The sequence below is a fragment of the Ranitomeya imitator genome, chromosome 4 (assembly GCF_032444005.1).
Source record: "Ranitomeya imitator isolate aRanImi1 chromosome 4, aRanImi1.pri, whole genome shotgun sequence".
NCBI lineage: Eukaryota > Metazoa > Chordata > Amphibia > Anura > Dendrobatidae > Ranitomeya > Ranitomeya imitator.
In genome coordinates this window covers 624,023,133-624,045,922 of record NC_091285.1, presented here as the reverse complement: position 1 = coordinate 624,045,922, position 22,790 = coordinate 624,023,133, and the positions used below count along the sequence as shown (strand labels likewise).

The 22,790-nt window shown below is 46.1% G+C and overlaps 1 protein-coding gene across 1 annotated transcript in view; it reads right to left on the bottom strand.

Annotated features, from left to right (window-relative positions):
* LOC138674619 (zinc metalloproteinase-disintegrin-like VLAIP-B) overlaps window positions 1-21,006 on the bottom strand; it is a 116,054-nt gene extending 95,048 nt beyond the window's left edge. The window contains exons 1-2 of the mRNA XM_069762435.1: window positions 20,866-21,006; window positions 13,817-14,124 (exon numbers count right to left, since the gene is read on the bottom strand). Of these exons, the coding sequence (XP_069618536.1) occupies window positions 13,817-14,124; window positions 20,866-21,006 (449 nt within the window). The remainder of the gene's footprint in view (window positions 1-13,816; window positions 14,125-20,865) is intronic.
* Window positions 21,007-22,790: the final 1,784 nt, after the last annotated feature.

Below are 22,790 nucleotides of genomic sequence, written 5' to 3'. Positions count from 1 at the left end.
CTGGCATGGACCTTTGGTCAATGACCATTTCATGACAAATTATGATCCTTTGGATCTAGCGATATTAGCTATTATTCTACGGGCCTGGTATGTTTGTTTTTTTAGGTTTATATGGTATGGCCTAGAGGTATGCCCCTTGTTGGCCGAGAGGGCGTTATTGTTTAGGTGTTTTTTTCTTAATCAGTACTGTACCTGCCATTACACCTGCTCCTCAATAGGAATCCGCAGGTGTAAAACCGCAGGTGGAATCCGCACAAAAACCACTGTAAAATCCACGGCAAATCCGCAGGTAATCTGCAGTGCGGTTTACCTGCGAATTTTGCAAAAGCAGTGCGGAAAAATTCGCACACCAATCCGCAACATGTGCACATAGCCTAACAGCTCTACTTTACTTATCAACAGGGTTTTCATAACAGATGCGGCACAGTGCATATGTGGCGCCCCAGGGTCCTGGTCATCACAGTAGCATTGCTTTCCTCACGGGGAGAGCGATGTTACATTTGGAAGCGATGAAGGATATCTTTTATCAGGTAACCACAATGCACACAACATGTTCCCACTCCAGGCCACAAGGGGGAGCTTTTGATCCTATTTCCTTGGTGACTCCCCTGCATATGCATATATATTGTGGTTTTGGAAGGAAAGTAAGTCAGACTTAATGAGAAAGTGCCAGGAAGCAGACTGGAGTAGTCTGAGGCAGGAAGAACGCATAAGGGGCTGTGTAGTCTGAAGTACTACAGCTCATAGAAAGAGACATACAGAGGGAAAGGACATTGTTTAGTGAGCGTGCAGGAGAGCAAAGCACAGGAGAGGATACATCAAGGGAGACCAGCTGCGAATGAACTATCTCCCTCTGAAGCGCAGATAACCGGTAACCGGGACACCGAGGTTGTAAGGAACTCTACGACTTACAGCAGTGACCGGCAGGACAGCTGAACTGCAAGTTACCTCTCCACCACACACACCTGAGACACAGTAACAGAGCTCAGGGCGTGCTAGAGTCCCTGTAAAAAGGCTCGAGTTACCTGTCATGCAGGTATTGTCCTATCCTATATGGGGGACAGAGAGAAGAACTGTGAGGACCTTATCTGAAGCCATAGGTAGTAAGGGACTACAACACCACCCCGTTAGAGGAAGGCTTTTAATTCCTCCTGGTAAAGGGGACTCTGGATTCGCTTCCAAGCCAGCTTGACCCTGCCTGCCCTGTGATCTGGTACCCTGGACTGCGGCTGCCTGAAGTCTTCAGTAAACCCGGTAAAGAGACTGCAAACTTGTGTCCTCATTCTTTACTACACCTTTCACCATCATCTTCCATCTACACACCGGGAGCCCTGGGGATATACTTCACCTGTGGGAAGTTATACCATCTAGCTGCCATAACATCACCCCAGAGGACCCCTTAAAGCAGCGTCGGTCCCCACTGACCGAATACCACAGGTGGCGTCACGAACATAAACTTTATTCAATTTCTCCTTTTACATGGGCGCCCAGGGCCACGGACCGGGTCGCCACCGTGACATCCACCTGTGAACACTGGATCCGGTACCGGGTATCCTACGGCCCTGGCGGGCGACTCACAAACACAGTGACATTTCTAGGGCTTTCCCTGTCTTCCCTGCAATCCCAACTCTTCCTGGCAATCGCTATCTCGCTGGTCAATCCCTGTCCCATCCTGGCAATCACTTTCTGGCTGAACAATCTCTGTCCCGTCCTGGCAATCACTGTCTGGCTGGACAATCCCTGTCCTGTCCTGGCAATCACTGGACCGCGTATTGTCAAGACTGGGTCTTCTCTGTAATCAATCTTCCAACCCCACTACCCTGCCCCCTACGACTCCACTTGCCAACTATTGAAATTAAAACGAAACACATACATTTCTTTGCATAAATTGGCCACAGCGGCCATTTTACCCTGCTGTTCTGTTCGCATTTGCCATACACTTGTACTGTTCCCGGGTCAATATGACCCGACCTATTAATTCTTGATTTTTAGCTACTCTAAGTGTTTTATTTGAATACTTTTTTCATTATTATACTGTATGTGAACATGGTTGATCATAAACAAATGAAAAATTTAAATTTAACCCCTTAGTGACAGAGCCAATTTGGTACTTAATGACCAGGCCAATTTTTGCAATTCTGACCACTGTCACTTTATGAGGTTATAACTCTGGAACGCTTCAACGGATCCCGCTGATTCTGAGATTGTTTTTTCGTGACATATTGTACTTCATGTTAGTGGTAACATTTCTTCGATATTACTTGCGATTATTTATGAAAAAAACGGAAATATGGCAAAAAATTTTAAAATTTAGCAATTTTCAAACTTGGTATTTTTATGCCCTTAAATCAGAGAGATATGTCACGAAAAATAGTTAATAAATAACATTTCCCACATGTCTACTTTACATCAGCACAATTTTGGAAACAAAATTTTTTTTTGTTAGGGAGTTATAAGGGTTAAAAGTTGACCAGCAATTTCTCATTTTTACAACACCATTTTTTTAGGGACCACATCACATTTGAAGTCATTTTGAGGGGTCTATATGATAGAAAATAATGAAGTGTGACACCATTCTAAAAACTACACCCCTCAAGGTTCTCAAAACCACATTCAAGAAGTTTATTAACCCTTTACGTGCTTCACAGGAACTGAAACAATGTGGAAGGAAAAAATGAACATTTACCTTTTTTTTGCAAACATCTTAATTCAGAACCATTTTTTTTATTTTCACAAGTGTAAAAACAGAAATGTAACCATAAATTTTGTTATGCAATTTCTCCTGAATACGCCAATACCCCATATGTGTGGGTAAACCACTGTTAGGGCGCACCGCAGAACTTAGAAGTGAAGCAGCGCCGTTTTACTTTTTCAATGTTGAATTGGCTGGAATTGTGATTGGACGCCATGTCGCGTTTGGAGAGCCCCTGATGTGCCTAAACAGTGGAAACCCCCCACAAGTGACCCCATTTTGGAAACTAGACCCCCCATGGAACTTATCTAGATGTGTGGCGAGCACTTTGAACCCCCATGTGCTTCACAGAAGTTTATAACGTAGAGCCGTGAAAAAAAAAAAATCGCATTTTTTCTACAAAAATGATCTTTTTGCCCACAAATGTTTATTTTCACAAGGGTAACAGGAGAAATTAGACCACAAAAGTTGTTGTGCAATTTCTCCTGAGTACGCTGATACCCAATATGTGGGGGTAAACAACTGTTAGGGCGCACCGCAGAGCTTGGAAGAGAAGGAGTGCCGTTTTACTTTTTCAATGTAGAATTGGCTGGAATTGAGATTGGACGCCATGTCGCGTTTGGAGAGCCCCTGATGTGCCTAAACAGTGGAAACCCCCCACAAGTGACACCATTTTGGAAACTAGACCCCTTAAGGAACTTATCTAGATGTGTGGCGAGCACTTTGAACCCCCATGTGCTTCACAGAAGTTTATAACGTAGAGCCGTGAAAAAAAAAAATTGCATTTTTTCTACAAAAATGATCTTTTTGCCCACAAATTTTTATTTTCACAAGGGTAACAGGAGAAATTAGACCACTAAAGTTGTTGTGCAATTTCTCCTGAGTACGTCGATACCCAATATGTGGGGGTAAACCACTGTTTGGGCGCACCGCAGAGCTTGGAAGAGAAAGTGCCGTTTTACTTTTTCAATGTAGAATTGGCTGGAATTGAGATCGGACGCCATGTCGCGTTTGGAGAGCCCCTGATGTGCCTAAACAGTAGAAATCCCCCACAAGTGACCCCATTTTGGAAACTAGACCCCCCATGGAACTTAAATCTAGATGTGTGGTGAGAACCTTGAATGCCCAAGTGCTTCACAGAAGTTTATAATGCAGAGCCGTGAAAATAAAAAATATTTTTTTTTCCACAAAAAAGATTTTTTAGCTCCCAAATTTTTATTTTCACAAGGGTAACAAGAGAAATTGGACCCCAAAAGTTGTTGTCCAATTTGTCCTGAGTATGCTGGTACCCCATATGTGGGGGTAAACCACTGTTTGGGCGCACGGCAGAGCTCGGAAGGAAGGAGCGCCGTTTTGGAATTCAGACTTTGATAGAATGGTCTGCGGGTATTATGTTGCATTTGCAGAGCCCCTGATGTACCTAACCAGTAGAAACCCTCCACAAGTGACCCCATTTTGGAAACTAGACCCCCCAAGGAACTTATCTAGATGTGTGGTGAGAACTTTGAATGCCCAAGTGCTTCACAGATGTTTAGAATGCAGAGTCGTGAAAATAAAAAAAAAATTTTTTTCCACAAAAAAGATATTGTAGCCCCCAAGTTTTTATTTTCACAAGGGTAACAGGAGAAATTGGACTGCAATAGTTGTTGTCCAATTTATCCCGAGTACGCTGATGCACCATATGTGGGGGTAAACCACTGTTTGGGCGCACGGCAGAGCTCGGAAGGGAAGGAGCGCCTTTTTGGAATGCAGACTTTGATAGAATGGTCTGTGGGCATTATGTTGCGATTGCAGAGCCCCTGATGTACCTAAACTGTAGTAACCCCCCACAAGTGACCCCATTTTGGAAACTAGACCCCCCAAGGAACTTATGTAGATGTGTGGTGAGAACTTTGAATGCCCAAGTGCTTCACAGAAGTTTAGAATGCAGAGTCGTGAAAATAAAAAATATTTTTTTTTTCCACAAAAAAGATATTGTAGCCCCCAAGTTTTTATTTTCACAAGGGTAACAGGAGAAATTGGACTGCAATAGTTGTTGTCCAATTTATCCCGAGTACGCTGATGCGCCATATGTGGGGGTAAACCACTGTTTGGGCGCACGGCAGAGCTCGGAAGGGAAGGAGCGCCTTTTTGGAATGCAGACTTTGATAGAATGGTCTGTGGGCATTATGTTGCGATTGCAGAGCCCCTGATGTACCTAAACTGTAGTAACCCCCCACAAGTGACCCCATTTTGGAAACTAGACCCCCCAAGGAACTTATCTAGATGTGTGGTGAGAACTTTGAATGCCCAAGTGCTTCACAGAAGTTTAGAATGCAGAGTCGTGAAAATAAAAAATATTTTTTTTTCACAAAAAAGATTTTGTAGCCCCCAAGTTTTTATTTTCACAAGGGTAACAAGAGAAATTGGACCCCAGAAGTTGTTGTCCAATTTATCCCGAGTACGCTGATGCCCCATATGTGGGGGTAACCCACTGTTTGGGCGCACGGCAGAGCTCAGAAGGGAGGGAGCACCATTTGACTTTTTGAGCGCAAAATTGGCTGTCGTGTTTGGAGACCCCCTGATGTACCTAAACAGTGGAAACCCCCCAATTCTAGCTCCAACCCTAACCCCAACACACCCCTAACCCTAATCCCAACCTGATCCATAATCCTAATCACTAACCCTAACCATAATCACAACCCTTACCCCAAAACAACCCTAATGTCAACCCTAACCATAACCCTAATCAAAACCCTAAATCCAACACACCCCTAATCCTAATCTCAACCCTAACCTCAAACCTAAGCCTAATCCCAATACACCCCTAATCACAACCCTAACCTTAACCCTAATCCCAAACCTAACCCTAATCCCAAGCGTAACCCTAATGCCAACCCTAACCCTAATACCAACCCTAATCCAAACCCTAACCCTAATCCCAGCTCTAACCCTAACTTTAGCCCCAACCCTAGCCCTAACTTTAGCCCCAACCCTAACCCTAGCCCTAAGGCTACTTTCACACTTGCGTCGTTTGGCATTCCGTCGCAATCCGTCGTTTTGGACAAGAAACGGATCCTGCAAATGTGCCCGCAGGATGCGTTTTTTGCCCATAGACTTGTATTGCCGACGGATCGTGACGGATGGCCACACGTCGCGTCCGTCGTGCACTGGATCAGTTGTGTTTTGGTGGAGCGTCGGCACAAAAAAACGTTCAATGAAACGTTTTTTTGTACGTCGCATCCGCCATTTCTGACCGCGCATGCGTGGCCGTAACTCCGCCCCCTCCTCCCCAGGACATAGATTGGGCAGCGGATGCGTTGAAAAACTACAGTGCCGGCCGGCGGGCGCACTGCGCATGCGCCCGCCATTTTGAAGATGGCGGCGCCCACCGGGAGACACGAGGAGCATCGGGGGAGCTAGGTGAGTATTGGGGGGCCACCTGGGACCCCTTTTCTCTGTCCTCCGATGTGCGATCACATCGGAGGACAGAGAAATTAAAAAGAGATCGCTTTTTTTTTTTTTTTTTGCGATCGCCGGTAAACGGTTAATTACCGGCGATCGCAAATGCGGGGTGGGTTAAAAAAACCCCGAATCATGTTCTCTGGGGTCTCGGCTACCCTCGGCAGCCGAGACCCCGGAGAAAATCGGCCTCTGGGGGGCGCTATGGACTTTTTCCACAGCGCCGTTAATTAACGGCGCTGTGGTTTAAGTACCCTTAGCGGCCGCCGTTAAAAGGCGTATCGGCGGTCGCTAAGGGGTTAAACTTAATTTATTTTTTTCATAAAAAGGTTACACAGGCTTTTTACAACTATCTTTGATTGTTGGCATTCTGCACACAAATAACAAAGAAGCTTTACATTACTATCACTAAAATATGAAATTTAACTTTTTGAAAACAATATTTATAAATCAACAAATGAAAAATCATAAAAACTTCAACCTTTTTAGAAAGAAAAAAGAAAAACTGAACATGTTCATGCGTTTTTACACTGAACACAATAATAAGACACATGTCCTTTACACAGATATTTTGAACATCCAGCACATGTCAGATTAGTCTTATTGTCACAGGAAGATGGACAGAAGCTACATCTCTTCCTTTTTTTTCTGGTAGCTGTGCTGGTGGAGGCCGTTTGTTGTGGAGTCTCTTTCTTGAGCATGCTGGACACTTTTTACAATGGCTTCACTTCTGGGGGTCACTTTTCTGCTCTCATTATATGGCCTAACCAGGGATTTGCCCAATTCCTCAAGAAATAATCTTCTTTTATGCAGCTTATTCCGGTTCCAATCGGGGTCGATTTCTCTCCATAAGACAAATGCATTGTATGCAGAAACGTCCAGTATGTTATAAAATAAAATCATTGGCCACCGATTGGTTTTGCGTTTGCATGTATATGTTGATATTGCTTTGAATAAAGTATCAACTGCTCCCTTTGTGGCATTATAATCCAAAATAATGTCAGGCTTTCTGTCTTCTCTATCACTTACGGCATTGTCATGGTTCATTGTGCTCATTAAAATTACCTGCTTGGGTTTTTTTGAAACATAAGAAACAACAGTTGTATTTCCAGAAAAAAAAAAGTAGAACTGTACACCTCTCTCTTGCTAAGGATACCTTGCGGTAGTTCAGGTTTGTTTTTTATTATAGTACCCAGCATGGTAAGTTGTTTTTTCTTCAACATCTGGCCTAGTTGATAGGATGTAAAAAAGTTGTCACATGTGACATTTTGTCCTTTTAGTCCATGAGTCAAATCGAGAACAACACGCATACCCTGATTTTTTCAGGTCTTTCACCAGGAGTTTTTCCTGTATACACTTGAACATTTAGAGCATATGAACTTTTGCTGTCGCAAAGTGTCCAGATCTTGATGCCGTATTTTTCTGGCTTACTTGGTATATATTGTCTGAATTGGCACCTACCTCGGAATGCCACCAGTTGCTCATCAACAGTTACATTTTCACCACTATTATACAATTTTGGTAGAATCTCTACCCATTGATTCCAAACATTTCTAATAGGTGCTAGTTTATCTTTAGCTCTTCTTTCCATTCTATCTGTTTTAGAATCAAACCTCAGTACTCTAGAAATTTCGTGAAACCTTTCAAGACATATGGTAGCTATAAATATGTGGCGACCGGTTTCGCAATTCCACAAACTGTTAGTTGATTCACCATAAGATTTGTATACTCCCGCTAAAAGAAGTAAACCAATATAAGCATTTAGAGCTGTCACATCTAATTTTTTCCATTTATCACCATAAACTACTTGTCCCTCAATGTTTGTCATTTGTATTATAATATTTAGGATAGTCATATTTAGGAACAATGCGAATGCTGATCCTATATCAGATATTCTTGATGTAGCGTGTTGTGAATTCTGTTGTCGGGCTCCCTCCTGTGGTCATGAATGGTACTTCGGCTGGTTCTGTCAATGGACTTCCTCTGGGTGTTTCTGAGTTTCCTTCCACAGGTGACGAGGCTAAGTCGTTAGTGGGCTGCTCTATTTAACTCCACTTAGATCTTTGCTCCATGCCACCTGTCAATGTTCCAGTATTGGTCTAGTTCACTCCTGGATCGTTCTTGTGACCTGTCTTCCCATCAGAAGCTAAGTTCCTGTTTGTTTTTCTTTGGTTTGCTATTTTTCTGTCCAGCTTGCTATTTTTATTATTGTCTTGCTTGCTGGAAGCTCTGGGACGCAGAGGGAGCGCCTCCGCACCGTGAGTCGGTGCGGAGGGTCTTTTTGCGCCCTCTGCGTGGTCTTTTTGTAGGTTTTTGTGCTGACCGCAAAGCAACCTTTCCTATCCTCAGTCTGTTCAGTAAGTCGGGCCTCGCTTTGCTAAATCTATTTCATCTCTGTGTTTGTATTTTCATCTTTACTCACAGTCATTATATGTGGGGGGCTGCCTTTTCCTTTGGGGAATTTCTCTGAGGCAAGGTAGGCTTTATTTTTCTATCTTCAGGGCTAGCTAGTTCCTTAGGCTGTGCCGAGTTGCATAGGGAGCGTTAGGCGCCATCCACGGCTATTTCTAGTGTGTGTTATAGGATTAGGGATTGCGGTCAGCAGAGTTCCCACGTCCCAGAGCTCGTCCTTAATTATCAGTGACTATCAGGTCATTCTGTGTGCTCTTAACCACCAGGTCCATTATGGTCCTGACCACCAGGTCATAACAGTACAGGTGGCCCAAAGTACTAATGCATCTCAATAGAGGGATAAGAGAAGTTCTGAGACCATTTTTTTTTCTTTGCAGTGTGTTTTTTCTCTCTTTTCCCCTTTACCTCTGAGTGGTTCAGGACACAGGTGTAAACATGGACATTTAAGATCTGTCCTCTTGGATGGATAATCTCACTACAAGGGTACAAAACATTCAAGATTTTGTGGTTCAGAATCCGATGTCAGAGCCTAGGTTTCCTATTCCTGATTTGTTTTTTGGAGATAGATCTAAGTTCTTGAATTTCAAAAATAATTGTAAATTGTTTCTTGCCTTGAAGCCTCGCTCCTCAGGTGACCCTGTTCAAATAGTAAAGATCATTATTTCTTTGTTACGTGGTGACCCTCAAGACTGGGCATTTTCCCTTGCGCCAGGAGATCCGGCATTGCGTGATGTTGATGCGTTTTTCCTGGCGCTTGGATTGCTTTATGACGAACCTAATTCAGTGGATCAGGCAGAGAAAATCTTGCTGGCTCTGTGTCAGGGTCAGGATGAAGCGGAGATATATTGTCAGAAGTTTAGAAAGTGGTCTGTGCTCACTCAGCAATCTTCAGAAAGGGTCTCTATGAAGCCCTTAAGGATGTCATGGTGGGATTTCCCATGCCTGCTGGTCTGAATAAGTTTATGTCTTTGGCCATTCAGATCGATCGACGCTTGCGTGAGCGTAAAGCTGTGCACCATTTGGCGGTACTATCTGAGTATGGGCCTGAGCCTATGCAATGTGATAGGACTTTGACCAGAGCTGAACGGCAAGAACACAGACGTCGGAATGGGCTATGTTTTTACTGTGGTGATTCCACTCATGCTATTTCCGATTGTCTTAAGCGCACTAATCGGTTCGCTAGGTCTGCCACCATTGGTACTGTACAGTCTAAATTTCTATTGTCCGTTACTCTGATTTGCTCTTTGTCATCCTATTCTGTTATGGCATTTGTGGATTCAGGCGCTGCCCTGAATTTGATGGACTTGGAGTATGCTAGGCGCTGTGGTTTTTTCTTGGAGCCCTTGCAGTATCCTATTCCATTGAGAGGAATTGATGCTACGCCTTTGGCCAAGAATAAGCCTCAGTACTGGACCCAATTGACCATGTGCATGGCTCCTGCACATCAGGAGGATATCCGCTTTCTGGTGTTGCATAATCTGCATGATGTGGTCGTTTTGGGGTTGCCATGGCTACAGGTTCATAATTCAGTATTGGACTGGAAATCAATGTCTGTGTCCAGCTGGGGTTGCCAGGGGGTACATGGTGATGTTCCATTTTTGTCTATTTCGTCTTCCACTCCTTCTGAAGTTCCAGAGTTTTTGTCGGATTATCGGGATGTATTTGATGAGCCCAAATCCAGTGCCCTACCTCCTCATAGGGATTGCGATTGCGCAATTAATTTGATTCCTGGTAGTAAGTTTCCTAAGGGCCGAATGTTCAATTTATCTGTGCCAGAACACGCCGCTATGCGGAGTTATATAAAGGAATCCTTGGAGAAAGGCCATATTCGCCCGTCGTCATCACCGTTAGGAGCAGGGTTCTTTTTTGTGGCCAAGAAGGATGGTTCTTTGAGACCTTGTATTGATTACCGCCTTCTTAATAAAATTACAGTCAAATTTCAGTATCCTTTGCCGTTGCTGTCTGATTTGTTTGCTCGTATTAAAGGGGCTAGCTGGTTCACCAAGATAGATCTTCGAGGGGCGTATAATCTTGTGCGTATTAAACAAGGCGATGAATGGAAAACAGCATTTAATACGCCCGAGGGCCATTTTGAGTACCTGGTTATGCCATTCGGGCTTTCCAATGCTCCATCGGTATTTCAGTCCTTTATGCATGACATCTTCCGAGAGTACCTGGATAAATTCCTGATTGTGTATTTGGATGATATTTTGGTCTTTTCGGATGATTGGGAGTCTCATGTGAAGCAGGTCAGAATGGTGTTCCAGGTCCTTCGTGCGAATTCCTTGTTTGTGAAGGGGTCAAAGTGTCTCTTTGGAGTTCAGAAGGTTTCATTTTTGGGGTTCATTTTTTCCCCTTCTACTATCGAGATGGACCCTGTTAAAGTCCAGGCCATTTACGATTGGACTCAGCTGACATCTGTGAAGAGCTTGCAAAAGTTCCTGCGCTTTGCTAATTTTTATCGGCGCTTCATCGCTAATTTTTCTAGTGTTGCTAAACCGTTGACTGATTTGACCAAGAAGGGTGCTGATGTGGTCAATTGGTCTTCTGCAGCTTTGGAGGCTTTTCAGGAATTGAAGCGTCGTTTTTCTTCTGCCCCTGTGTTGTGCCAGCCAGATGTTTCGCTCCCATTTCAGGTTGAGGTTGATGCTTCTGAGATTAGAGCAGGGGCTGTTTTGTCGCAAAGAAGTTCTGATGGCTCGGTGATGAAGCCATGTGCTTTCTTTTCTAGAAAGTTTTCGCCTGCTGAGCGTAATTATGATGTTGGTAATCGAGAGTTGTTGGCCATGAAGTGGGCATTTGAGGAGTGGCGTCATTGGCTTGAAGGAGCCAAGCATCGCGTGGTGGTCTTGACAGATCACAAGAATTTGACTTATCTTGAGTCTGCCAAACGGTTGAATCCGAGACAGGCTCGATGGTCGTTATTTTTCTCCCGTTTTGATTTTGTGGTTTCGTACCTTCCAGGCTCTAAGAATGTGAAGGCTGATGCCCTGTCAAGGAGTTTTGTGCCTGACTCTCCGGGTGTTCCTGAGCCGGCGGGTATTCTCAAAGAGGGGGTAATTTTGTCTGCCATCTCCCCTGATTTGCGGCGGGTGCTGCAAAAATTTCAGGCTGATAGACCTGACCGTTGCCCAGCGGAGAAACTGTTTGTCCCTGATAGATGGACTAGTAGAGTTATCTCTGAGATTCATTGTTCAGTGTTGGCTGGGCATCCTGGAATCTTTGGTACCAGAGATTTGGTGGCCATCTTTGTCACGGGATGTGCGTTCTTTTGTGCAGTCCTGTGGGACTTGTGCTCGGGCTAAGCCCTGCTGTTCTCGTGCCAGTGGGTTGCTTTTGCCCTTGCCGTTCCCGAAGAGGCCCTGGACGCATATTTCTATGGATTTTATTTCGGATCTCCCCGTCTCTCAAAAGATGTCGGTCATTTGGGTGGTTTGTGATCGCTTTTCTAAGATGGTCCATTTGGTACCTTTGTCTAAATTGCCTTCCTCCTCTGATTTGGTGCCATTATTTTTCCAGCATGTGGTTCGTTTACATGGTATCCCGGAGAACATCGTTTCTGACAGAGGTTCCCAGTTTGTTTCGAGGTTTTGGAGATCCTTTTGTCCTAGGATGGGCATTGATTTGTCTTTTTCCTCGGCTTTCCGTCCTCAGACAAATGGCCAAACCGAACGAACTAATCAAACTTTGGAAACATATCTGAGATGCTTTGTTTCTGCTGATCAGGATGATTGCGTGTCCTTTTTGCCGTTGGCTGAGTTCGCCCTTAATAATCGGGCCAGCTCAGCTACTTTGGTTTCGCCGTTTTTCTGCAATTCTGGTTTCCATCCTCGTTTCTCTTCAGGGCAGGTTGAGTCTTCGGACTGTCCTGGTGTAGATACTGTGGTGGATAGGTTGCAGCAGATTTGGACTCATGTGGTGGACAATTTGACATTGTCCCAGGAGAAGGCTCAACGTTTCGCTAACCGCCGGCGCTGTGTGGGTCCCCGACTTCGTGTTGGTGATTTGGTTTGGTTGTCGTCTCGTTATGTTCCTATGAAGGTTTCCTCTCCTAAGTTTAAGCCTCGTTTCATTGGTCCGTATAAGATTTCTGAGGTTATCAATCCTGTGTCATTTCGTTTGGCCCTTCCTTCTTCTTTTGCCATCCATAATGTGTTCCATAGGTCGTTATTGCGGAGATACGTGGCGCCTGTGGTTCCATCCGTTGATCCTCCTGCCCCGGTGTTGGTTGAGGGGGAGTTGGAGTATGTGGTGGAGAAGATTTTGGATTCTCGTATTTCGAGACGGAAACTCCAGTACCTGGTCAAGTGGAAGGGTTATGGTCAGGAAGATAATTCCTGGGTTTTTGCCTCTGATGTTCATGCTGCCGATCTGGTTCATGCCTTTCATTTGGCTCATCCTGGTCGGCCTGGGGGCTCTGGTGAGGGTTCGGTGACCCCTCCTCAAGGGGGGGGGTACTGTTGTAAATTCTGTTGTCGGGCTCCCTCCTGTGGTCATGAATGGTACTTCGGCTGGTTCTGTCCATGGACTTCCTCTGGGTGTTTCTGAGTTTCCTTCCACAGGTGACGAGGCTAAGTCGTTAGTGGGCTGCTCTTTTTAACTCCACTTAGATCTTTGCTCCATGCCACCTGTCAATGTTCCAGTATTGGTCTAGTTCACTCCTGGATCGTTCTTGTGACCTGTCTTCCCATCAGAAGCTAAGTTCCTGTTTGTTTTTCTTTGGTTTGCTATTTTTCTGTCCAGCTTGCTATTTTTATTATTGTCTTGCTTGCTGGAAGCTCTGGGACGCAGAGGGAGCGCCTCCGCACCGTGAGTCGGTGCGGAGGGTCTTTTTGCGCCCTCTGCGTGGTCTTTTTGTAGGTTTTTGTGCTGACCGCAAAGCAACCTTTCCTATCCTCAGTCTGTTCAGTAAGTCGGGCCTCGCTTTGCTAAATCTATTTCATCTCTGTGTTTGTATTTTCATCTTTACTCACAGTCATTATATGTGGGGGGCTGCCTTTTCCTTTGGGGAATTTCTCTGAGGCAAGGTAGGCTTTATTTTTCTATCTTCAGGGCTATCTAGTTCCTTAGGCTGTGCCGAGTTGCATAGGGAGCGTTAGGCGCAATCCACGGCTATTTCTAGTGTGTGTTATAGGATTAGGGATTGCGGTCAGCAGAGTTCCCACGTCCCAGAGCTCGTCCTTAATTATCAGTGACTATCAGGTCATTCTGTGTGCTCTTAACCACCAGGTCCATTATAGTCCTGACCACCAGGTCATAACAGTAGCGTACCTTGTAGGACCAGGAGTAGCTTTTATGATATTTTCAGAGGACAATCTACCAGCCTGACTAGGCTGCAATTTCCAAATTACACACTTGTTTTTAGAAGGGATTTCTTGCATCCGGCTAGCTGTCTGGGTATCATGTACCTCTTCATAATCCACTTCAGAATCCGAATTTTCAACATTGCTTTCCATCTCGCTTATGTGGTCCTCCTCTTTGGACATTATTTTCTGTGGGACATCATCTTCTGAATCAGAGGCGTTGACAAGCTCTTCCAATTCAGCATCAGTCAATATTCTTTTTCTAAACATTTTTATCTAAGTTTGAAAAAGAAAAGAATAGTTGTAAAGATATGTATTCACAGCGTCAGTCAATAGACATTTTAGAAACATTTTTATCCAAGTTTTGAAAAAATAAGAATACCTGTAAAGATGTGTATTCACAGCTCAGTGCTCTCTCTCTCTCACAGATTCCAGTGTGTCTTTCACAGGACTTAGCTTCCAGGTGTAAGTCAAATGACTGGTGTCCAATTTATAAGACAACAGTGTCTTCTCTCACAAACTGAAAATGCATTTGACTACATAAATACTTGATTACTGATAACAGTGAAACCCCCAGCCTTTGAATGATAGACAACCAGTCTCCTTTCTCACAAACAGCAAATGGATAATACTAAATAATTACTTGTTTACTGATAAGAACAGTGAAACCACGACCATTTTGAGATGAAGTACACATAAAAAACATAACTTTTGCAGTCAGAAATAATCAGAGACCTGTAGAACAGTATAAAATGCTATCGGGTCATATTGACCCGAACAGTACAAGTGTAACAATCAGCGTGTAGCAAAAAGTAAACAAAAAAACAAAAACAAAAAAATAGAGAGAGCTCCACAAATGAAGAGAAGTCAAGATACCACTAGTTTCAAATCCTCATATAAAAAAAATCTACAGGGTCTCAAAAATCATTTCGGGTCATATCGACCCGAACAGTACAGCAGGGTTCATGAATAACAACATGTATACCATTGCATATGTAAAACCTTGAGGGGAGGGTTCTTGGAGCTAAAAAATCTGGCTCACAATAGGCAGAAAGCCACCACAAAAATTTAAAACCAAAACACTTTTTTACCCTCAGCCGTAACCACCAGCTCGAGGGCACCATGTAACCCGTTTCGGGCAAACAAACACCAAAGCTCCCGAGGTAAACTCCCCGTCCAGAGCCCGTAAACAAAAGCCAGATCAATCCCATAAAACATCATCAACTCCAAGAACCCCACCCTCCACCACACACGAACAGCCCTGACCACCTCATGCTCGTGAGTGCCCCACCACCGCCATAGCTCTTTCGACTCCTTCCTGTAAACCGAGCACCCACAAATCCATACCTATATCATTGAGATGCACTCCATCATCCCTGCAAAAATTGCCAATCCCAGACTCCAGTTCAAAATGTCTCACGGCGATACCCCCGTTCCGAGACACAAAACTCGCCACCACCCTATTCAGTTTCACCCTGGCCCTATTAATCCTTTTTTGAGAACGTGCATCCCACCACTTCCACCGTGGCACAATGTCTGACCAAACCGTCAAAACACCAGGAAAAGATACCCACAATCTCAAAAAATCGAAACAGATATCCCGAATCAATTCCCTCACTGGTTTTGCTCCTAAATCGTTTCCTCCGAGATGAACCACCTTGATGTCCGGGGGTCGATCCAAACGAGCGGCGCTAGAAAATTCCGACAACAACCTACACCACAACATGCCTTGAAAACCCAACCATCTAATGACCACGGCATCCCTGCCAAAACCTAATTGCCTACCATTCGGCCTAGCATCGGCCCGGAGAGCACCCCAGTAAACGAATGAATGTCCAACAATCCAAGCCAGGAGGGGGAGTCCGACCTGGAAAACATAACAACAATTAACACCACACCATAACTTGCCCCAGTACCCTTGACTCAATGCCTAACATAAGACACATAACGATTCGAACTCCATCTGCCCATTCTCTTAATCACCTCAGCCCCCAAGCCCAAACTATCGGCTTCGGACGCAGCCCCAATTCTAAATGAGTGCGACCCGAAACTCTTTGGGTTAACACCCAGCAACCCCAAACCTTTATTTAATATGGCCATAAATTGAAAACGCGACAAAAATTCCCCCTTTTGGTGTCTCAACAAAGGGCCTGCCCTCCCCGGCCACAGACTCCAGTATGCTTCCAAACAATGTTGCGGGCATATACCGCTAACGCCAACTCTTCCCAACACCACCCGCTTTCCCCTACCGAGCTGATCAGTCTTTGAACGTCTGATCCAGAAAACAATACCTCCCGCTCAAAAATCGACATCTTCCGCTAAAAGACCACCCGCCTTATCTTTGTTCGGGGAAACCAACTCCCCCAAGCGCAAAGCCCCAAAAAATGCTAACGAAAAGGCCAACCGAAAAAGTACTACCTCGAACTGAGAACTACAAATGTTACCCAAGGCCTCACCCAACCGCTCCAGCATCCCAAAAGAAATGGGCCTACGCTTATCAAAAGTCACATTGCCTTTTCGAAAACCCTTCAAAGCCTGCCTTATCACAAAATCCTTTGTCACATCAACCGACCCTTGCAGCCGAAAACTGAAAGCCAAACCCGCAACAATCTGCCACAGATGCGAAGGACATCCCGCTCTTGTAGCCTCCGAATCTGGTGCCAACTCCCGGAATTTGTAGTCCCACTACAAACGAGACAAAGCCTTTGAACACCTGGCACATGTACAGCCGAAATCCAAGCATTCAATTCCAGGCACTTCAACACCAATTCCCTGACCAACCTGATCACTGGGGGGGGGAGGGGGGAGAAAAAGATAGGCTATTAATCACCGACACCACGCTAAGGTTATCGCAATGAAAATGTACACGGCGGTCCCTAAAAGTGTCGCCCCAAATAAACACCGACACCACAATTGGGAACAACTCCAACAATGCCAAATTCTTGGTAAGCCCATTTTTCGCCACTCTTCCAGCCACACCCCGACACTCCATTTACCTCCACAATAGGCACCATAACCAACTTTTCCAGCTGCGTCCGTGTAAATCTCGCAATCAAAGGCATTCAAATCCTCCTGCTAAATCAACGCCCTGCCGTTATAATTTTCCAAGAAACGCTGCCAAACGAGCAAATCCTCCTTATGTTCTCTACTCAAGCTGATAAAATGATGAGCCGCACGAACTCCCGCCGTAGCTCTGGACAATCTACGGCAAAAAATTCTGCCCATAGGCATGAGACGGCACGCAAAATTCAGGCGACCCAGCAATGACTGCAACTCCTTCAATGTCGTTTTTCGCAATTTTCCAATTCTGAGCACCCTCTGCTTAAGCAACAACAACTTGTCGTCCGGCAACCTACAGTCATGGCCAAAATTTTTGAGAATGACACCAAAATTATATTTTCACATGATCTGCTGCCCTCTGGTTTTTATTAGTGTTTGTCTGATGTTTATATCACATACAGAAATATAATTGCAATCATATTATGAGTACCAATAGGTTATATTGACAGTTAGAATGAGTTAATGCAGCAAGTCAATATTTGCAGTGTTGGGAAAAAGAACCGTAAGCACTACCCTGTGAAGGTGCCCGGGTAGGATCCCACACCATATATCAATATAAAATAAACCCGGCACTGAACTTATGGTGAATCTCTTGGGATTTATTAACAAGCGGTGGACACCGCGTCGCATGGACTAATCAGTTCCACAGCTCCTCTCAGGCCACCCACGCTATTCCAGACCCTGTTTTGGTCGGACCCTGTGAGCCTGCTTCTATCTACTTCCTGAACTCACAGCACTGGCAGAATTTCACTGCCTCACCTTTCACCGCTCCTATTGGCAGTACGTTACTGAGGAAGGCCAATATTGGCCGAAACGTTTATCTTCTCTCTTGTTAATAAATCCCAAGAGATTCACAATATTTGCAGTGTTGACCCTTCTTCTTCAAGACCTCTGCAATTCTCCCTGGCATGCTCTCAATCAACTTCTGGACCAAATCCTGACTGATAGCATAATCAATGTTTGCATTTTGCCAGAATTTGTTGGTTTTTGTTTGTCCACCCGTCTCTTGATGATTGACCACAAGTTCTCAATGGGATTAAGATCTGGGGAGTTTCCAGGCCATGGACCCAAAATCTCTATGTTTTGTTCCATGAGCCATTTAGTTATCACCTTTGCTTTATGGCAAGGTGCTCCATCATGCTGGAAAAGGCATTGTTGGGCGCCAAACTGCTCTTGGACGGTTGGGAGAAGTTGCTCTTGGAGGACATTCTGGTACCATTCTTTATTCATGGCTGTGTTTTTAGGCAAGACTGTGAGTGAGCCGATTCCCTTGGCTGAGAAGCAACCCCACAGATGAATGGTTTCAGGATGCTTTACAGTTGGCATGAGACAAGACTGGTGGTAGCGCTCACCTCTTCTTCTCCGAATAAGCTGTTTTCCAGATGTCCCAAACAATCGAAAAGAGGATTCATCAGAGAAAATGACTTTGCCCCAGTCCTCAGCAGTCCACTCCTTGTACCTTTTGCAGAATATCAGTCGGTCCCTGATGTTTTTTCTGGAGAGAAGTGGCTTCTTTGCTGCCCTCCTTGAAACCAGGCCTTGCTCAAAGAGTCTCCGCCTCACAGTGCGTGCAGAAGCACTCACACCAGCCTGCTGCCATTCCTGAGCAAGCTCGGCACTGCTGGTACTTCGATCCCGCAGCTGAAACAGTTTTAAGATACGGTCCTGGCGCTTGCTGGTCTTTCTTGGGCGCCCTGGAGCCTTTTTGACAACAATGGAAGCTCTCTCCTTGAAGTTCTTGATGATGCGATAGATTGTTGACTGAGGTGCAATCTTTGTAGCTGCGATACTCTTTCCTGTTAGGCCATTTTTGTGCAGTGCAATGATGGCTGCACGTGTTTCTTTAGAGATAACCATGGTTAACTGAAGAGAAACAATGATACCAAGCACCAGCCTCCTTTTAAAGTGTCCAATGATGTCATTCTTACTTAATCATGACTGATTGATCGCCAGCCCTGTCCTCATCAACACCCACACCTGTGTTAATGGATCAATCACTAAAACGATGTTAGCTGCTCCTTTTAAGGCAGGACTGCAATGATGTTGAAATGTGTTTTGGGGGTTAAAGTTCATTTTCTGGGCAAATATTGACTTTGCAAGTACAGTAATTGCTGTTAAGCTGATCACTCTGACATTCAGGAGTATATGCAAATTGCCATTAGAAAAAATGAAGCAGTAGACTTTGGAAAAATTAATATTTGTCTCATTCTCAAAATTTTTGTCCATGACTGTATACTCCATTTTTTTCTGAATCAATAAGAATCCAGAGAAAACTTAAAATCGTGCAGGGGCCCTCTGTTTTTTCCTGAGCCAAGGGGACTCCAAAACGCCCAGCCACCCATTCCATGGCAGCCAGTAAATTTCCACATCCAGCAGAGTCCAGAGGACCTACAAACAAAAAATCATCCAAGTAATGAATGACTGAAGGAACATCAGAAACGTCTCTAACAACCCATTCAAGAAAAGTACTGAAAGTCTCGAACAACGAACAAGAAATCGAACAGCCCATAGGCAAACACCTGTCCAAATAAAAACCCCCGTCCCAACAGCAACCCAATAAAGGAATACTCTCCGGGTGCACCGGCAGCAGCCTAAAAGCTGACTCAATATCTGTCTTTGCCAGCAAAGCCCCTGCCCCGTACCTACGCACCCACTGCACCGCCGCGTCAAATGACGTGTATACAACAGAGCACAATTCCTCCACGATGCCATCGTTCACAGAGCATCCTTTGGGGTATGACAGATGCTGAATTAAACTAAACTTATTCAGCTCCTTCTTGGGTACCACTCCCAACGGGAAAACAATCACCCCTTCCATGGGCAACGAACTAATCGGCCCCGCCATTCTCCCCAGCTCCACCTCTTTTGCTAGCTTAGCCGTAACAACATCCGCATGCAAACTTGCTGACCTCAAATTCTTTGTAGAAAAGGGGACCACATGAGTCGGGCGAGGAATCCTAAAACCTTCAGCAAAACTGTCCCTAATAACCGCCACCTTTAATCGGTCCGGGTATCTACTTAGATAGGGGGCCATCTTTTGAAGCCTCACTGGCGTCACCCCCATGACCGCCACCCACTCGTGGCTTGCCCCTTGCTTTTTTAAAACATTTAGATGCCCCATGAGAGGCCCCGTTACAATGGGAGCATACGTGTTTAAACTTGCAGGTATTGCCATACTTGCACTGGCCGTCATTAAATTGCCAACACGTACCTGTTTTTTCTTTTGCACCCTGTGACCCCTGTCCTCCTCCCCCTTGTCCTGACTGCTGACTGCTACCACCCCCAGCCCCCCTGAAAGGACTGCCCATACCGCATCGGGGCCATCACCTTCAACCACAATCCAATGTCCTTTTGATCCCATTTAATCTCGGGCCTAACCGCCTTCCGCTGCCTAAATTGCTCGTCATAGTGCAGCCAAGCCTTGCCCCCATACGTACGATGTGGTTCCCCAATGGCATTGAAGTAACAAAAAAGACCCGAGCAATTTTCTGGGAATTTCTCTCCTATAACACTTGCCAAAATAGCAAAAGCCTGCTGCCAATTTACGAACGTCTGAGGAATCAGGCGCCAACGTCTCTTTTCCTCCTCTTCCTTTTTGCTATCATCTTTCTTCCCTTTGTCCAAGTTAAATTTTTCCAAAGGGAGGAGGGAGAAAATCTCCACGTATTCATCCTTCCAAATTTTCTCCTTCACCTCTTTTTTTAAATGGGCCCCGAGAGGACCCTCAAAACACACTTAAACCTCCCCTTTCGCCCTATTGTCTAATTTCACCGCATCACTCTTCCCTGTTTCAGTTTGAACCGACACCCCAGCTGCTTGAGCCGGCATAGCACCACCAGACCTCGCTATCTCACCAGCCCCCCAGCTGCGTAACCAGATTCTGTCAACTAAGCCCACCCGGTACCAGAAAAAGACTAGACATATACTAACGAGGCTGCGCGGGTGCTGTGTCCCCACCAGCCGTGTCTCCTGAATCCCGCTGCTCTCCATCGTCTCGATGATCGCTCCCAGATCCGGAGTCGCTGCTTCCACTTTGCTGCCCCAGGCCCGCGCCCCTGGCCTCCACGTCACCCGGGGGGACCGAGACTGGTGAATCATTCCGGTCCCTTGACTTCCTGCTGGATCGAGACCTGGCAACTGTCGGGAGTCCTCTGCGCCCTTCAGCCGGACTGGCCCCGCTGGCTGCTGCACCCGCAGCGCAACCTCCGCATCCTGAGCCCTGCTGAACCGCTGTATTCAGCCTGCCCGTCACCCTGCTCTGCCATCCGGTTCCAGTGCCAGGTACACTCGGGGACCGTGATCCCGGTGTGCCCGCCGCTGCACGTCCTGCTTCCGAAGTCCTTGTCGCTGATGTCTCTGCTGGGCTCCTCCCTTGCACCGTTGCCGCCGCTGGCTACGCTGCTGTCCGACGGGTCCTGGATCCACTAGAGGGCGCCGCAGCCCCGTCGCGCCTGGGAATAGGCCGAACTGTTGTGAATTCTGTGGCAGAGTTCACTCCTGTGGTCACAAGTGGTACTTCGGCTGATTCTCTCTGGGAGCTTCCGTTTGTGGAGGAAGTGGTACTGCAGCTTCTGAGTTTCCTCCCTCAGGTGATCTGGTGAGGTCGTTAGCTGCTTCTCTACTTAACTCCACCTAATGCTTTGATTCATGCTTCCTGTCAATGTTCCAGTGTTGGACTTGTGTTTCTCTGGATCATTCCTGTGGCCTGCTGCTCTGCATAGCTAAGTGCTTCTTTGCTATTTGTTGCTATTTTTTCTGTCCAGCTTGTCTATTTGTTTTGCTGGAAGCTCTGGGACGCAAGGGGTGTACCTCCGTGCCGTTAGTTCGGTACGGAGGGTCTTTTTGCCCCCTTTGCGTGGTTTTCTTTAGGGTTTTGTGTAGACCGCAAAGTTATCTTTCCTATCCTCGTTCTGTCTAGAATATCGGGCCTCACTTTGCTGAATCTATTTCATCCCTACGTTTGTCTTTTCATCTTACTCACAGTCATTATATGTGGGGGGCTGCCTTTTCCTTTGGGGTATTTCTCTGAGGCAAGGTAGGCTTATTTTTCTATCTTCAGGCTAGTTAGTTTCTCAGGCTGTGCCGAGTTGCATAGGGAGCGTTAGGCGCAATCCACAGCTGCCTCTAGTTGTGTTTGGAGAGGATTAGGAATTGCGGTCTACAGAGTTCCCACATCTCAGAGCTCGTTTTGTTATTTTGGGTTGTTGTCAGATCACTGTGTGTGCTCTGATCGCTATGTACATTGTGTTCCTGAATTGCCTATCATAACACCGAACTTCCGGTGCGGCCCTGGCGTTCCGGCCGCGCCTGTCCTTGCTGCGCGCTGCCAAATCGCGTTGGCAGAGCCGCCGGGTGGACTCCCGCCGGAGGGGGGAGCGGGCGGGGTTGTCGCGCTACATCCCACGGCTCCCGCAGGCTCCCCAGAGGGGCTCCGCGGCCTGCGTCTGCCGCGCGGTGCCATGTCGGGGGACAACCTCTCCGGCGGCCTCGTCCTCCTGGTCCTGCTGCCCTTGCTCCCGCTGTCTCCAAGCAGCCTGGCGAGCTGCTCCTCCAGCCATCCATCGCTCCTGGACCGTGCTTCTCTTCGCAGCTGCGCGACCAGGCTGTCCACTGAGGCCATGGTAAGTCCTGCTTAAGGTGACAGGTCTTCTCACTTCCTCTGGCACCGCATTAATGAAGTCTTCCCGCACATTTTCTAGCCCCCGCCTCCTTGTCCCAACAAAACGCCCCCCCCCCCCATTCATAACCCCACCAATTCCGGCACAATCCCTGTTATTATTCAAACTACAAACTCCTCCTCTCGGCAACGCAGTCATGTGGGGGCTTCCATCAAGCTGCGCCCATTACAGCCCCCCTGCTTTCTGGCTGGACAATCCCTGTCC